At 44.4% G+C, this 18,457-nt stretch overlaps 1 protein-coding gene across 1 annotated transcript in view; it reads left to right on the forward strand.

Annotated features, from left to right (window-relative positions):
• The window catches only part of zfpm1 (zinc finger protein, FOG family member 1), a 130,790-nt gene extending 112,927 nt beyond the window's left edge, over positions 1-17,863 (forward strand). The window contains exons 5-9 of the mRNA XM_080736424.1: positions 1,875-1,977; positions 3,042-3,287; positions 7,880-8,113; positions 10,817-11,059; positions 11,317-17,863. Of these exons, the coding sequence (XP_080592550.1) occupies positions 1,875-1,977; positions 3,042-3,287; positions 7,880-8,113; positions 10,817-11,059; positions 11,317-13,955 (3,465 nt within the window). The 3' untranslated portion in view covers positions 13,956-17,863. The remainder of the gene's footprint in view (positions 1-1,874; positions 1,978-3,041; positions 3,288-7,879; positions 8,114-10,816; positions 11,060-11,316) is intronic.
• Positions 17,864-18,457: the final 594 nt, after the last annotated feature.

An 18,457-nucleotide genomic window follows, 5' to 3' on the forward strand; every position in this document is an offset into this window, starting at 1 on the left:
TGAAAGGTCAGGTTTATTAAGGAGCCAGGTTTTACTTTGGCCGTGACACTGTATGTTCCCCTGACTGAGTATTAGTCTGCTGCCTTGTAAGATTGAACTGAAGCTTAAATGTGGATTAGAAGCACTTCTTCAAATGCATTTGGGGTGGAAAATAGTGTTCATAGTAATGTTACATGGAACTGTGTTTACATTTGACAAAGCATCATACATGGAACATGGAAGTAAATTGAGTTCATTATGAGCTGACAATGGCTGACTCTGCTGTAATCAAAAACTTTGAGAGAGAGAGAGAGAGAGAGAGAGAGAGAGAGAGAGAGAGAGAGAGAGAGAGAGAGAGAGAGAGAGAGAGAGACAGACACTGACTGACACTGAGGCTCAGATTAAGCCAGTGTCTTGGGAGTGATTGTCGGAGGGAATGCTTGGAGCCTCATTTGAACAAAGACAAGATTGTACTGAGGATGCACAGGTGTGTGTGTGTGTGTGTGTGTGTGTGTGTGTGTGTGTGTGTGTGTGTGTGTGTGTGTGTGTGTGTGTGTGTGTGTGTGTGTGTGTGTGTGTGTGTGTGTGTGTGTGTGTGTGTGTGTGTGTGTCTACAGTACATGTGTGTGTGATTTATGTATCCACTGACCCTCTCTCTCTCACACACACACACACACACACACACACACACACACACACACACACACACACACACACACACACACACACAGAGTCCACGTTGACTTCCCAGTCATTGTGCAGTGTATCCACGGGGGATCTTATTATGGTGACAGGCTGAATAGGAGCATGCCGACCTCATCAGATCTTCTTTCGCTTCTTTTCTTCTCCTCTCTCCTGGGGTCTCTCTCTTTCTGTCCCCCCCCCCCCATCCCTCTCTCTTTTTCTAATTTCTACCAATCTCTCTTTTCTTTTATAACTCTATCTGCCATATCTATCATTTCCTACTTGGGCACTGCAGACTGTCCACCCATAATTTCACTCAGCCTTTTGCAAACCAGTGCGGCGGACACTATCCAATGTTGGTGTGTTTCAATTGGTGGCAATTTGTGTTTGGGATTTGGGATTTATCTGATGTGTTTGACATAAAGTGGGCAGACCTTATTTTCTTTTTGACATAAAGTATCCCAGACACCGTAGAAGAAAATTATTAAACATTTAATTACAACATCATACTGTCTTAGAATTAAACATTTTACAGTCCCACATTGTGTCCTACTATTATCTTATTAGAGTATACTGTTTGTTACTACTAACTTGGTAACTATTAACCCATTTAGGCCTAGTATTATTGACTGCTTTAACTATTGAAAAATAGCAGATATACAAGCTCACAGCGCGGCACCGAGTGCCGTGCTGCGAGCTTGTAGATCTGCTATTTTTGAAAAATCGTGATTTTTCTCTGCAAGTCTTTGAATATCTATTTAAAAGCGAACATTTGTAACTACATATTTACTTCTGGGTGGTCCCTGGAACAACATATTTTGAGATGGGGGTCCGCGGCCAAATACCTGTAATTTTGGGGGTCCTTGACATGAAAAGGTTTGAGAACAGCATGATTTAGAGGAAGGATTTAGAAGTCGGGTCAAAGATCGGGTCAAAGATATCCAAAGACTTGCACTCATTTTCACGATTTTTCAAAAATAGCAGATCTACAAGCTCGCAGCGCGGCACTCGGTGCCGCGCTGTGAGCTTGTATATCTGCTATTTTTCTAAAGTTAAAGCATAAAGTAATGGTTAAAGTGGTTAAAATCTAACGCGACTCGGGCGCGTTCCAGGTATTTGAGAGTTAATCATGAATTCTTTACAACTGTGCCCTTTATAATGCAATTTTCATCCAATAATGTGTGACGTGTGTCTCTCCTCTTTCTTTGCAGCGCTTGAGGCTAACTCTGGTATGTGGGGATGCAGACTGTTGGCTCAGTCGTGTTGCGTTGACCTCCGATGCTGTAGCTGCCAACTGTACCATCTACAGCCAAGGTAACATTTTATATATCAAACATCTGGATACTGCTGATCCATAAACATTTATACAAGTATTACTGACAGACAAACAACAACTGATCATGGATGGGTGATTGATGTGCAGAATTTTTGGGGAGCAGTACTGCTCCCTCATCAGTCAGTCAGTCAGTCAGTCAGTTAATCAAAATGTATTTGTCATCAGAGTTTCAAAGCAGTGTAACTTACTTATAATGTGTCATTTTGTTGAAACTTGAAACCTGGAAAATTACTCTACAATATCTAATATGTTCCTTTGATCAAACATATGTTTTTGTATTAACATTATGAAAAAGCACAAAATCAGATCCTTTATATTCATTTTTGATCACGTGCCACGCCAGCCATCTAAGGTCAATATGTTCCATTAGAAATGCAAAAGCAGTGGCTGGGTGGCCCAGTGGTAAAGTCCGTTCGAAACTTCGAATCCACCGTGGTGCGACCGGCTTTGTCGGGCGTCTACACGAACACAATTGGTGTTCAGGGGAGGGAAGCTGGGTGGGAGGGTGATAATTGTCCCTGCACGTATTCCTACGGGCTGGGGCAGCACCTGTCAGCAGGGAGTGTTGGCCCCGGTGGAAGTAGGACAAAGGCTCTACGTCCTCCTTGGTGGGGGCTCCTCACTGGCAGGTGAGTCAGTAGGAAACGACAGCAGTGACAACACACAAATGTGTGTGAGGAGGAATTAATTGGCATAACGACTAAATTGGGGAGGAAAAAGGGGGTAAAAAATGATTGGCTACTCCAGTGCATTAGCTCTGACAATTTTCCGAGCTCATGGACGATTTAAACTACAGTATTTAGTTCTGTGTATGACTCTCATTAATGCCTGAATTATGCTCTGTCGAATGGCGGCGTCACACAAGCTCATAACATGTTGCGTCTACGATGCGTTGTGGGCCTGTAGGTCTAGTCTACGTGTGAGCTTGTAGGCCGGCTATTGTCTGCGTACGACGCTGTTTTGCGACAAAGTATAGGCATACAGCAGTTACTTGCTTTGACCTCAAGACCTCAGTGTGTGATGATCCCTGTCTGTGTTTCAGATGAGGAGGTCTTCTGCAAGGTGACCAGTGAGATCGTGGCTGGGGACGGCCTCCTCGCCTCCCTGTCACCTCCCTGTGGCGGCTCCTCCTCCGCCCCGGTTCACATGTCCCCCCCGCTGAGCCTCGTCACGCAGAAGCCCTTGGTGAAGGAGGAGTCGGTGTACTCGCCAGGAACACGGACAGAGATCCAGCTCCTTCCGCAGCAAGCCGGCATGGCGGCCATCTTGGCCACGGCTGTTGTCAATAGTGAGTTTGGGATTTTCAGTTGGGGCTGCGACTATCGATTATTTTCTTAGCGATTATTCTAGCGTATGCTTCTTTCGTTTAATCGAATAAAATCAAGAAGAACATTTTAAATCAACAAACTGACACACACAAAAGAAATGTATACATTTGAAATCTTTTCAAAATTCATTTGTTTATTAAAATACATTATGTTTCATTATTCTTTAATAATCAATTAAATCGATTAGTTTGATTACCTATAAAAAGTAAGGAAGGTAGCACATCGAAAATGTCAAATCAATGGTGGACAAAGTACTCACATTTCCACCATTTTTATTGGCACACGCTTATACGTTTCGACTATGGGTCTAGCACTCCATTGAGAAACCCTATTGTTATCAATTTTTCTTATTTAGTTTGATTACCTGGCTGTTACGTTCCTAATTATCAGTGCATGAATTGTCATCTCTTTTGGCTCACCATCATTTTAATCGGTGTGCATCAATATGTGATCATCCCATAAACTCAACTGACAGTCCATCATCTGAAATATCCAATGCATCGTTTAAACCACACGATGGCAGTGCTACTCTTTAACAACGAACCAGCACAATGCATAGCGATGTGCCTTCTTCCAGGTGTCACACACACACATACGCGCGCGCGCACACACACACACACACACACACACACACACACACACACACACACACACACACACATACACACACACACACACGCACACACACATACACACACACACACACACACACACACACACACACACACACACACACACACATACGTGTAGATGTGGTTTAGGAGGACACTTTGTCCGGTGTATGTGTATTAACCGGACATCTAAAAAAAAAAGGTGGATTTGGGCTCTCTAGACCAATAGAAACACTTCTGCTATTTCAGAATTGTCCATGTTTTAGCAGGACACCAGTCCCGTCGGGTGTATGTGTATTAACCGGACATCAAAAAGAAAAGTGTATTTGGGCTCTCTAGACCAATAGAAACACTTCTGCTATTTCAGAATTTCCATGAGGTGAGTATTCAGGCCAATTGTCCCGTTAAACCACATTTACCAACACACACACACACACACACACACACACACACACACACACACACACACACACACACACACACACTGAACTGTCACTGTGATTAATCACAGTAGATCAAGCACGAGAGTTCCAACATGATGAGACATCTCCACTGCTCCTACCTGCCCTTGTCGCTACACCGTAGTCATTCTGAAGAGCCGGTTAATTATGGGATGTTATCATAAATAGCCCCGTTAACACATGATATGACACCAGATTAGTTTGGTTCCCCTGCGGCACGTCACTCTCTCTCCCACCCTAACCTTTGAGTTCTGTTGCCGTGGGAACCTGCGAAGTAATGTGATTACAAAATACAAATGATTGTCACAGCTGTTTTTAGAGCCCTCGACGGGTCGAGAAAGGTGTTTGTTTGTGGTTGTGCGTTATGTACCATCTGCAGAGTGCAGATGTATGTATGTGTGTATAATATATGCATGTCAGGTATGGTAAGTGTGGTTTTTGTGTGTATGTTGTTGCCTTGCGGATTCTTTAGTTTTCCAAATGCAAACTGATAATGTCCAATAACTAAATAAATTAACAGGCTCTTATGATGTCACAATGAGGACTGATAATGTCACACATACAGTATCTGTTCAGTTGCCAAATTTGCACAGATTCATTGTTACAGATGGTCGCTAATTCAATTGTCTGTGCACAGATGAATATCAGGATGAGAAAGTTCAGAAAAACAATTAAACTTATTTTCCATTATACTGTATATATGACTAAGTGAGCAGGCAGCTGTAAAAGAGGGCCTACTCATAAACACCCTATGTTAGCTTGAACATGCCAAATCGTGCAGATCTCTGGATCTATATGGGAACAGCACCGCTCTAATGAGGATCTCAGACTTTATGTGGCTGGCGTGTGATGCCATTCAGGAACAAAAATAACATGCATCCTCTGTCTTTGGTGCTGAGCCAAACTGCAAAAGCAGAAAAATCACACAGGAAAAAGGAAGAGGCACACACAACTCACTTTCAAAAGTTTCAAATGTTCCATAAACTTTAATAAACAGCAGCAAAACAAACAACATTTCGACCATGCAGTCTTCTTCTGCAAGGTGATCAGTCATCTCTGGCGTATGGCTCCAAATTTCAGCCCGATCAGAGCCCCATTGACTTAAAAAGAGAGAAAACACACACACACACACACACACACACACACACACACACACACACACACACACACACACACACACACACACACACACACTCTCACTCACTCACTCGAGGACTTCTCCTCCCATTTACATTGGGAGCACTTGTTTACAAGGAAACAAATAGCTGCAAGTAACTGCCCGATTCTTAAATGTTAAACATGGAGAAATAAACAGTGGCATATAAAGTGTACATACTGTATACTGTATCTTACCTGAAAGATATTTTTACTCCAGTAAAAGTTAAAGTCATCCTTAACAGTTTTACCTCCAGATGTTGTTATTTATTTATTGGGTTATTTTCTTTTCTCCTTAAATAGGTGTACTTTCGCTATACTAGCAGTAGAGGGCAGCCTCATGCAAGAATTAATGTGAAATGGCCGCGGTAGGCTACCGTCCGTCAAGACAGCTCAATCGCTACAGAGCAATAGACCCAGAGAAAATAACAAGGAAGAGTGTTGTTACTCCATTGATGCTAACGTCCAGTGGGTTTTTGAGAGCACTTTTACGGGAGCTGTCTCTACGGTACACACCCGTGCGACCCCTCATCAGTTTACAGACATCAAAACAAGGTACAAAAGAACGAGCCAAAGAACGTACAATTGGCATCGCGCCGCCGGGAAAAATGGGGCGAACGGGAACGTCCAAAGCGGTAAAAGAGTTAAGAAAATCACTTGTACAAGTGTTCACTTCTTACAGTATGTACTTAAGAAAATTAATGAAGATGTATGTATTTAAGTATCAAAAGTAAAAGTACATCTATCAAAAGTGAAAGTATTAGTGAAGACCTTTTCATGGTACAAAGAAACAAAACAGCCAGACATGCTGTCTACTTCTCTCTGCTTTCAGAATAATTTGCTTTCAAGTAGTTCCGGAGTTTCAACATAAAAGAGCACAGATGAGTTTTAGTGCATTTCATCAATCACACGGCATTGTACAGTAGCTATGAGTTTTGAGTGGCTATCAAATCAATCCATCTTCCATCTTCTCCATCCACTTATGTTTTACCCAGTATGATTCATTCATCCTCAGTAGTGACCTGCTGGGCTGAATGAAGGTCTAAAGCCCTTTGCACACAGGCGCGTTTAACCGCACGGATAAAACGGATAATGTAATTTTTTGAAAAGAAAACAATGATTCTCTATGACCTCATGCACACCGGCTCCGAATTAGCCGTGCGACGAGTGGCTGCCGCCGTGCGTTTTTTTCTCGATCGAACCCAGTTCGATTCGTGCGTCTTGTCGCATGCGGTAAAAAACTCATCACTCCTTTTATGACACCTTTTTGGATCCGCAGCGCCGATTCCGCACAGCCTTGCACACCAAATCCAATGCGTTTTATTCATGCTGCAAACGAAAAAAACGCAACTGTCCTGTGTGCAAAGGGCTTAACTCCACTATTAATGAAATGCATCATAATAGCTTGTGCTCTTCTCAGCCGGATGCTCAAAAGAAGCAAAAACATTTCCTTCATATTACGAACGTGTAAAAAACACTTCACCTTGCCCGCATGCGTCCAATTCTCTTCTCACAAAGACACTCCCATGCCAGGGACCCACGTGGCACGGAGCACTGAAATATCTGTTTCCTATTATCTATTCTATAACTGTATAATTATGTAAATGAGAAAGTGGGCGTGGCAGTTTTTCCACTAAGGAGTGGTTTTAGTGAAAAATAAATGCAATCATGAAAGACCCCTATTTTGACTGCTCAAAAGTTACTTAAGGCCAATTTTTTTTATTTATTATTATTTTTTTTAAATATCGGTTATCGGTACCCTAGTCTCGCGTAGCCAGACAACTATTCCACAATCTCTGAATGCTATATAGAGTCTGGAACAGCAGCTCCCGAAAGGCGAGTATCGAAAACGGGCATTAACGTTCAAAACAATATATTTTAAAATGACATTTCTGCTAAGCAGCAAGCTAAACATGCTTATATGATTTTTATTTATATAATGATAAATATGTGGGATGTGAGACTGAAACGGAAGTGACGTGGGGGCTTCACTTCCGCTTCATCTCGCACTCACCGTTTCTATTTCCGTCTGCCAGACTGTATGCTGGGAGCATTTGACCAAATCACGGAGGCAACAGTTTGGCCACGCGAGACTATCGGTACCCTGACTTTGATCAGATTTTTTAAATGTTATTACACACCTTTATGAACACACTGGTAAAGACATTTCTTGGTAACGATTTAGTTGGCAGAGTTGCCTATTTTGACATGCCCAGAATAGGGACGCAAGGGTTCAAAAGGGAATGAATCAAATAACTGATTGTTGCTGCTTAGTTCTGATTCGACAATAATTGACGATGTGCTTTTTTTGTGATTGGCCCTCAGAGGACATCTTCCCATGTAAGGACTGTGGGATCTGGTATCGCAGTGAGAGGAATCTCCAAGCCCACCTCATGTATTACTGTGCCAGCCGCCAGAAGCAGCCTGCCGCTGCCTCATCTCCTCCCCAGGACAAGCCCAAGGACTCCTACCCCAACGAGCGCATCTGCCCCTTCCCACAGTGCAACAAGAGCTGCCCCAGTGCCAGCTCACTGGAGATCCACATGCGCACACATAGTGGTGAGATGAAATCCAAATTCATATTGAATGCTTTAACCAGTGAAAAATGGCAGATATACAAGCTCACAGCACGGCACCAAGTGCCGCGCTGCGAGTTTGTAGATCTGCTATTTTTGAAAAAGTCGTGAAAATGTGTGCAAATCTTTGACTATATGTATTTTCAAAGCGAACATTTGTAACTCAAATTTTGCTTCTGGGTGGTTCCTGGAACTAAATATTTTGAGATGGGGGTCCATGGCCAAATACATATAATTTTGGGGGTCCTTCACATGAAAAAGTTTGAGAACCACTGACATAGTAGTCTCTCAAGAACAGACTAACTGAGCTCCAGTTAAGTGAAAAGGACCTTTTCTTTGACGATGGCTAGCCAGATTGCTGACATAGAAACATAGGGTTTTCAAAAAGTCTTAGAAGGGTTCAAAAGACTTATAAAATCGGGTCAAAATTCTAATTTAAAAAAATAGCAGATCTACAAGCTCACAGCGCGGCACTCGGTGCCGCGCTGTGAGCTTGTATATCTGCTATTTTTCAATAGTTAAAGCATAAAATAATAATACACAATAATGTGTATCCGTTCTGAATGGGTTGTGTTACCTGTCTTACAAGTCCCTCCAGGAATGAGCAGCAAAACTAATTCTATTTCATTGCAATCATTTTACGTTATGAAATCATGCTTAAGTTGATTTGAGTTGCTTTTTTTTAATGAAAAATACTGTAGTAGTAGAGATCCATGAGACAACTAACTTTAACTCTACATGTATGACATTCATACATCTTGAAAATGTTGTGTGGATTTTCTGCAGTCACAGAATTCTGGAGGGTCTAATAAACAGAAAGACACACTGAAGCACATCTCTTATAATATAATACTGTATAAACGTATTCACTGCACAGCAGTGGTGCAATGGTGATTCAATGTTTGGGGGGTCGCGAACGTCACTCTACTATACAGGTCTATTGATATGCATATAGGCGCGTTTCTTTTTTAAAACAGTTGTCGAGGTGTGAACTTGGGGGGGTGCGAGACCCCGGCTCAGAAAAGATATGGGTCGTCAGGGGCGCGCGACCCAAGACTACGGCAACACTGCTGCACAGTTTCCTTATTGTGCTAACCACTTGGTTTATTCTGTCCTTGTTTAATATACTTTGCTTAAATTACATTTTAATGACTTCCATAGGTGTAATGGTTTTTGAATAGCCATTTTAGCATCTGGAATATAAATCATCCTCACATAGTGTATTTATTTAATGATGTTTTGAGCGTCTCCCCGCTTCCCTCTGTCATTAACACCTGGCCCAGGGACTACAGTTGAACATTTGCCATCTGGCTAACTTGCACTGTCCCTGTAAAACAAGATCAGAAAGAATTTCAATGAGATGAGAGTGAAATAGGTTGTGTTCATTCAGCATCTGAAATGATCTCCATTTACCCATCCTAACTGTTGGAGCAGAGGACGCTATTAACACAGTGCCTGGGGAGCAGTTAGTGGTTGTGTCTTAACCGCTCCCCAGGCAGCCTCTCTACCTATTCAGCCATGGCTGCCCCGTAAGCATTTAACTTATGGGCATGAAACAACTGGTCTGAAACTATAAGTGTTTTTATTTGTCAATTTATTGGGTTTCCTATAAAAAAAAGTCAATTTTTTATAGGAAACATTCTCTTTTTATAGGGTTAAGGTGGTTACCAGTAGCCAGACTCTCACTTTGTCTCCTTCTCTCTGCTCGCTAATAATGAATTCAATTCAATTCAGTGGAGCTTTATTTGCTTGAGAAAACATACTTTTACAGTGTCGAAACAAAAGTGGAACAAAACAATGAAAACTAGAAGCAGTGCTCTTCCGAGCACAGGTCTCCACCAGGCCACACAAATCGGCCTGTTATAGCGCCACCATGAGGCTGATTTAAAAAATGTGGGGCAGAGGTTCTGAATTAGCATCCAGGGAGTGTGTGTGCTCAGTTTGGCAGCGATCGGGCCAACGGCGCCGGAGATTAGCTGGTAACAACCAGGCCACACAAATCGGCCTGTTATAGCGCCACCATGAGGCTGATTTGAAAAATGTGGGGCAGAGGTTCTAGATTGGCATCCAGGGAGTGTGTGTGCTCAGTTTGGCAGCGATCGGGCCAACGGTGACTGAGATTAGCTGCTCACAAACTGCGAGGACGCACGGACGGACGCACGCACGCACGGACGCACGCACGGACGGACGGACGGAGGGGAAAACATACTCTCCCTCAGCCTTCGGCTGGTGGAGACAACTAAACAATGCATGTATACATAAATATTGAATATAATTAAGAATAAAATAAAAGTTTAAACACTTTAAAAATGGTGCATTTTCTCAGCAATACATTATCAATACAATACATCATCGTCCATATAGGCGAGCTTAGCTTAGTATAAACTTTTGAACGTTGACAGCAGTATTTCAACCACCATGAGAGAACATGTTCACTGTGCGGCAACGCTGGAAAAATAGAACAGCGGTGTATCGGTGCGGCAGGCGAGGTGTCAGACCCGCGGCTGCGCGCGTCTGACGCCGCCGGTGTGGGTTAGTTCATTGAAAATAATGGGGCTGTATGTTTTGACGCGCCGCCTCCGCGTCCGGTGTTCCCCTTAAGGCTGCTTCAATGCTCTACCGTGGTTCTGGGGGCTTGGTGGGACGTATGCGTCTCTAATAATCTCCCCTCTGTGCCCCTCTACAGGTGAGCGTCCATTCGTCTGTCTCATCTGTCTGTCGGCGTTCACCACTAAGGCGAACTGCGAGCGCCACCTGAAGGTCCACACGGACACGCTGAACGGGGTGTGTCACGGCTGTGGCTTCATCTCCACCACCAGAGACATCCTCTACAGCCACCTGGTCACCAGCCATATGGTGTGCCAGCCTGGTTCCCACAGTGAGGTCTATTCCCCTGGGCCAGGCCTTCCTAAGCTGCCTCTGGCCATAGGTAAATATACTGCATTTTCTGCTTAACCACAAACACTTGCCAAAATTGATCTACAAACTCATAACGCATTTTTGTATTTATGTTTTGGTCTATAATGATGTGCTCAAAATGGAATTCCTGGGGGTTAAGGTGGTTACAAGTAGCAAGCAAGCTTTTGGACCTGCTATAGATAGACATTTTAAAGGGAAAATTGTATTATATTTCCTGCTGCAATCCACTGACTCTGTTGTTTGCTTTCCCACTGTCTCTCTTGTTAGGGCTGAGTCCAGGAGACTCTGGTGTGGTACTGAAGTGTCAGGTCTGTGGCCACAACTGTGACTCTCCTGCGCAGCTCCAGCAGCACGTACGGACCCATCTGGAGGTCCGGGTCCCGGCCGAGAGGAGTCCTACCCCTCGCCAAAGCACGCCGTCCTCAATTGACCCCACTCGGCTACACCCCCCTCCCCAGGACAGGGAGCCCCCGGCCTGCGTCCCCCGCCCGGATTCCTCCAGCCCGGGTGCAAACGGTGGCTCAGCCACTCCTCGAGGCTGCAGTCCTCCTGAGCCAACCGCTTACCTGAGGATCAAAGTGGAGCCAAACTCAGATTCTGAGCCAGAGGGGCAGGGGGCAGACATGGCTGAAGACGGGGAGGAGGAGGACAGAGAAGATGGCGATCGAGAGTCAGTAACAAAGAGTAGCACGGGGCACATTGCCGCTATTTCCTCTCAGACCTCAACCTCTCCCAGGAGTCCATCTGCTACAGTGGTAAAGGCTGAACCAACAAGTCCCACTCCTGGCTCAAGTCCTGCCCATGTGGGCGGTTCAGGTTCAGTGTTGCCAGGTGGAGCGGTCTTCCTCCCACAGTACATGTTTAGCCCTGAAGCGGCCATCTTGCCTCAGGCCTCGGAGATCCTGGCCAAGATGTCAGAAATGGTCCACAGCCGTCTCAAACAGGGCCAGGCTGTTCCTCAAACCAACCCGGCCGCCTTCTACCCTGCCGGGGCTTCAGCCGCTGTCGCTGCCGTGGCCACTCCCCATAAAGGAGCGACGTGCTTTGAGTGTGACATCAATTTTAACAACATCAACAACTTCTACGTACACAAGAGGCTGTACTGCTCCAGCAGACACCAGGCAGACATGCCAGCCCCAGCCTCGGGCCCGGGGATCGTCAGAGATGCTCTTCCGGCGGCGCCGCCCTCCAGCGGTGGACACTGTCCATCGAGTTCTCCGCAAGGCGGAGCGGTCAGCGCCGCAGGCAGCAGAGCAGCGTCGGCTTCCCCCACTGACTCGGACAATGCAGCGGGAAGCAGATTAGCGGAGAGAAGGAGGCTGGCGGAGGTGAAGATGGAAACTCCAGTGACAAAAGAGGGCGTGTCCTCCTCCTCCGAGGGAGAGGGAGGAGGTGGGAGTGCGGCAGGAGGAGGAGGAGGAGGAGGAAGAGCGAGTGAGGGCAGCCAGAGCCCGGCGAGTGGCTCGGCCGAGGACCTGGAAGAGGACCCCACCAAGACCTTCTGCGAGGCCTGCAACATCCGCTTCAGCCGCCACGAGAACTACACCGTCCACAAGCGCTTCTACTGTGCCTCGCGCCACGACCCGTCCAACCACCGGGCCAACCACCTGGCCAAGGCCACCGCTGCAGCGTTCACTCCCCAGCCCTTCCGCACCCGCAAGAGGAAGAAGATGTACGAGATCCACATGGCCAGAAATGAGGCTCTGGCTAAAGCTGCTGCTGCCGCGGCCGCGTCCCCCACAACCCCCGGCTTGGCCGTCAAACAGGAAGTGTCGCCCGGTGCAGCGGGCAGATCTAGCCCTGAAGGAGACGGCCCCATCGACCTGAGCAAGAGACCCCGGCTCCAGGAGACGCCTCGGGGCAGCGGCTGCGGCAGCAGCATTCTTCCTGCACTGCCTCTTACTGACTACCACAAGTGCACTGCGTGCAGTATCAGCTTCAACAGCATTGAGAACTACCTGGCTCACAAGACCTACTACTGCCCTGCCACCACCCTCCAGCCTCACACCTTGGAGCAGCTCCACAGGCTCAAGAGGCCCGCCTCCACCTCTCCAACAAACAGGCCCCAGCAGGAGCGTCCCGACATCCTTCACCCTCTGGAGGCCAAGACCCTGCCTGCTGATTGGGTTTCACACACCCAGGGCACCTCACCCAGCCCTCACCCCTCTGCCTTACCCGGCTCTGAGGCCACATCCCCTCAACATACAACCACCACCCCTGCAGTCACGGCTGCGACTGGGGCTAAAGGCTTAGGCAATGCTTCACCCCATGTGACCTGTCCCTATTGCCCCAACAGGCCTATCACCTGTGACCTGGTGGAGCATTTCAAGAGTGCCCATGGCCTGATCCTCACCATACAGCTGCCCCAGGAGGGTCAGCCTCTGACTGGCGGAAAGGCCAGCCCCAGCCCTAGCATCAGCCCCAGGGACAGTGCACAGGCAACCACCTCAGCTTCCACGTCCCCCCTCAACCTGCCCAAACCAGGTTCCAGAGTCCACAGAGACAGCATCAACGGTCGGGTGAAGAGAGAGCCCGCCTCCCCCTCCTCCCCTCTGATGAATGGTAGCCCCCTGGGTGGGGGAGCGTCGCCTCCCACTAGCTCTCCCCTGGCTGTGTCCCCCACTAGGGCTATCTCTTTTACTGCGTCGCCTGTGCCTGATGCCCTGAGGGAGACTATGGTGGCTTCTCTTCTTCCAGAAAAGGCTGCCCTGGCCTTGGCCTCCCACCCTCTCCCTGTTCCTCCTGCTCTCCTCGTCCCGGGTCCTAAGACCTCGTTGGTGTCTCCTGTGCAGAACGGTAATTCGCGCTTCTGTCGGCTGTGTAACATCAAGTTCAGCAGCCTGTCGACCTTCATAGCACATAAAAAATACTACTGCTCCTCGCATAGTGCCGAACATGTCAAGTGAGCCTCGAGACTCTCCCCATCTTCCTCCTCATCTATGCTTTCCTCTCTCCCAGAGCACTGCTTCTGCTTCCCTCGCCTCCAACAGGCTCATTTGCACAGTGAAATCCTTGGAAATGATGAATGAACACCAAGAATTTGACTCTGCAAGTGGCCTCTGCTGCCAGCCTCTTGTCCTGTATGTGGGCCTACGACGGTGTTTGGCTGGCACGGCCATGTATGAAATTGTGACTGTTACTCACATGGCAGGGACGAATTACAGCAGGTGTTACTAAACACCTGGTAACTGACATTGCTCCTCCTATGGGTCAAAGTTCGTATTACACTAAGTAAGAGCTATGATGGATGCGGGAGTTACCTTCCTAGCTACTGTAGCTGTTCACCTAGCTTCTTGGCTATCCAGCTAGTATCTACTGCACACACAGGTTCGCTCTTGTCCCTAGATGATTTCACTCCCGTCCCCGGCTTCCTAAAATGGCGTTCCCCAGGTCTCGCAAAAATGTTTGCTTTATGGGGCTTAAAAAAGTATCTGTCATGAACCCTCTCTATCTAACTAAAATGTTTATAATGACAGTAATTTGATTATGATTGTCAGAAGCATTTCAGGCTGGTGACGATAATGAAGATGTGTATTATGATGGGTCTCCAAGTCTTTTCCTGGGCTATTGATGCCTCTGACTTTATAATGGAGGAATTATTCTCTGTGTGGAAAAGACTTGATCACAGTTTGTTTTTATTATCTGTGCATAGTGTATGATGTCTCAAAAAAAAAAAGAATTCTATAATGCTTTGGTTTCAACACTGGCTCTTTTTTCTTTTATTTTTATTTTTTTTTTTAGCTAAAGTGTTTTTTAGCTGAAAACACATTATGTGGTATCACAATGTTACCAACTACCGAAGGATAATATTTCCAAAATGGACAATTTTGTTTTTCCTTTCATAACCGCAAATTTTTATTTTCTCTTTAAGATACAAGGGAGAGAAAGAAAAATGTGAAATATTTATCTTTGAGTCCTCACTGATTTCATGTCAACAGAAAACTACCTACTTAGTGTCTGAGAATATTTGTATTTTTTATTTGTATATTTTTCATACTGTTCAAAGGAACTGTTTGGATCTGGGTGTGTTGAAGTGTATTTTTTAAGTGTACAGTAGATATGTAATATCTCTCACCGTAATCACTGGGATCCCACTGAATCGTGTTATCATCGTTAGAATTTTTGTCCTTCTTTAATGTAGACTCTAATTGAGGTTGAGGTTAGAAATGCAACACTGTGTTTATTTTGATCCCCTCCAGTACACGACTAATAAGCTGCATAATTAATTTCCCCACATACCACTAAGTTCCCTGTACTCAAATTTGACGTGCACTCATCTGACACTGGTGCTTTGTTTGGATGGAAAAAAAGATGTTGTCTTGGTCCCCAGATTTTTAAATACTGAATATTTTTCGTATAACTATCTGCTTTAATAGTTAGCTCCTATCCTCCTAAACCTACGTAAAAAAATAAGGTGTTGGGTTGTCATTAAACAAATGTATGACGCTTACATATTGAGACTAATATTGTTACTTAAACCTACAGTGCATTGTTTTTTAGTAGGGCTAGGAGGACTCTGATATATTTAAGGTTTGCTCTTTCTCCGAAACAATAGTCTCTTCCTTGCATCAGATAAAACGATATTATCAGCTTCCCACAAAGTGTGTAAGCACTCACAGGTCTACACTTTAATCATAGATAGCCATATTAAGTGTCTTGATTCATACTAGGTTATCTCTACAACACATCCCACTGTTATTTTTTTGTTTTTTGTTTTTCCACAACTTGGAAGATGTGATTTTTGTATTTATTTGTTCTGTCCGGCAATTGAAGGCAAAAAGAAAGAAGTGTCAAGGTGCCACAAACACAGTAAATTAACTAAGCTGTGATGTGTAAAGGATTGCACTCGTCTCTCTCTCTCTCCCTGGTGTGTGTATGCATATTCACACAGTGTCCACAGTATGTTCATTATCAATACAGCAGTGTTTCTCAACCTTTTTTCTGCATGGGCACACTTTTCATGTCCAGAGAATCCATTGGGCACACCAACATAATACGGGGGTGTAAATATCGTCACTGTCGGGAAGAAACCGTGTATCTCCAAGTTTCAAATTTGTACGTTTCTTCGCAAAGTACAGCCCTGCTTCATCATACAAGGCTGTCGCACAACAGTAGTGAAAACACCAGATCTACAAGCACTGTGCTTGTAGATCGGCTGTTTTCACTAGTTTAAATCATTTTTAAAATGATAAATACAATACTGGCTTTCAAGCGGTTTCAAGGGGCACACTTGACCCTTCTCAGGGGCACACCAAAGGTCCCCAGGCACAGTGGTTGAGAAACACTGTCTTACAGTGCAGTTTTAGCCACTGCAGGAGATGCAGAATTTGCTCCAACACAGTGGCAGATCTACTACAGTAGATCATGTACTCATCGGTGCAGTGGTTCTCAACCAACCATCTGGCCACTCAACACGGCAGCCTTGTTGAGGTACCAGATGGGTGGGCCGCGTGCAGTTTCGGAGCATGTTTATTTAAACGATGAATCAATCGATTATGTTGCGGCTTGTATCAATGGAACTAACATATTTATACTTTAAGAAGTCCCTATTTATCAATTAAAACTAGTAAAACAAATTTCCAAGGTTTTAAAGATAAAATACCATTACCGGTAATCCTTTTATTTTTATTCGATTGTTTTTTTTTTACATTCATTTTAAATGTTATTATCATTCAAATATTAGTGTTTTGCCAATTATTTGGGGGCCCACTTGCAATATCTTGGCGGCCCACAGGTTGAGAATCACTGCATTAGAGGATATGAGCATCAACGGGCCTGTGAGCAACCACACAGGCAGATACAGTATGGGACTGTATTCATCTGTAGTCTCAAAGTTGAAGCATTGAGCTACAACCGTTGAACTTGTTATTGAGCCTTTTCCTGTGATCTGGCAAGTCCTCACGTCATTTTATTCACCCTTCACTCTGGTTTACAGCCTCTTACGTTGAAATGTGCTCTTATCGCTCTCCGTATTAGTAAGAATTCTTGCAAAAGTTGGACAATTATGTTTTGTGTTCATAATCTCACAATTTAAAAAAACTTGGTTCAATCCACCTGCCAACAGTCATGGCAAAAGTTAAAAAGCTTTGTTTGTTTTCTGTAATGGATTACAGTTACCTTTTTTCTAATCAGATTACTGTAATTCTGTTACATGTAATCTGTTATTCTCCATAATCCCTGATTTTCTGCCTGTCTGTCTGAATCTGGATGTTACTCCTGGTTACCCATTTTATCCTCTGTGAGTAAAATATATAGACACTCATACTGTAATGCTGGCTCACTGGCTGGCTGGCTGGCTGGCTGTCTATTCCAAAAACTGGAACCAGTTTTTTTTTGTGAAGAAGCTTTGTTGAGGACATTTTCATGATTTTGGGCAGTGCTGTTCCAGTTCCTTGAGTGTTTACAATTATATTGGACTCTGAGAAAGAGAGTGATGTCAGCTAGTCACAAATTAAGGAATTCAGTGCTGAACATGTTTGAATTTCCCCCCTTTCTATTGCACTGTGTTGTATAAAAAATGTGCTGAATGTTTCAGTTTTAGGGTCTTTTTTTTTGTTGTAATATATTTATGTTTATACAGCACTTTTCCTAATCCAAAACACATCATTCTACGCCGAAGGACTTTCTAAAAGATTTAAAATCCTCGTAAGTAAAACTTAAAAGTTGAAAACACACCTTGTGAGTGATTCTAATGAGTCGGAAATTGAGAAATTTCTAATGAATGTCAGATTTCTGTTTATTTTTTATTTCTTGTTTCTTTTTTTATATAGTTTCATTTCAAATCTCAAGTTCCACTACACTCTTGTCCAAACTATGCATGGGAAATAAAATGTCCTGAGAGACAGCGAAGAAGAGTGACTCTTTTTGTGCATGTGGGTTTGTTCTTTTGCCTATGAGTCACAAACATTACACCCACACAGTAAGCTTAATGATGAGCCTTATAGTCGGGGGATATATTAAAAAGTCCTGGAATAAATTCCTTACCAAAAATGTTCTTCACCGATGTGTTTGTAAAGGTATATAGTAACACATCCCACAAAGACTGAAATTCAGTTTTTCCTAGGAGAATCCGTGACAGCTGCTGAAAGTTGGGGTCCCATTAACTTAACTATACAGGATAAAACACACCAAAATAAATATGCTTTAAGTTGAATGTGAGGGGTCAAACTAGGGTTTTTTCATGATTCTGAATCCATTGCAAGACTAATCAGTAACCATAGTGTTGTTGTGAGGCCCTTTTTTAGCCCAAGGAATGTTTTTTTGTGCAAAATAAATGCTTTCAATGGATTCAGAATCATGAAAAACCCCTAGTTTGACCCCTCACATGCTACTTAAAGCATATTTATTTTGGTGTGTTTTATCCTGTATAGTTAATTTAATGGGACCCAACTTTCAGCAGCTGTCAAGG

Source organism: Nannobrachium achirus, assembly GCF_963921795.1.
Source record: "Nannobrachium achirus genome assembly, chromosome: 11".
NCBI classification, from domain to species: Eukaryota; Metazoa; Chordata; class Actinopteri; order Myctophiformes; family Myctophidae; genus Nannobrachium; species Nannobrachium achirus.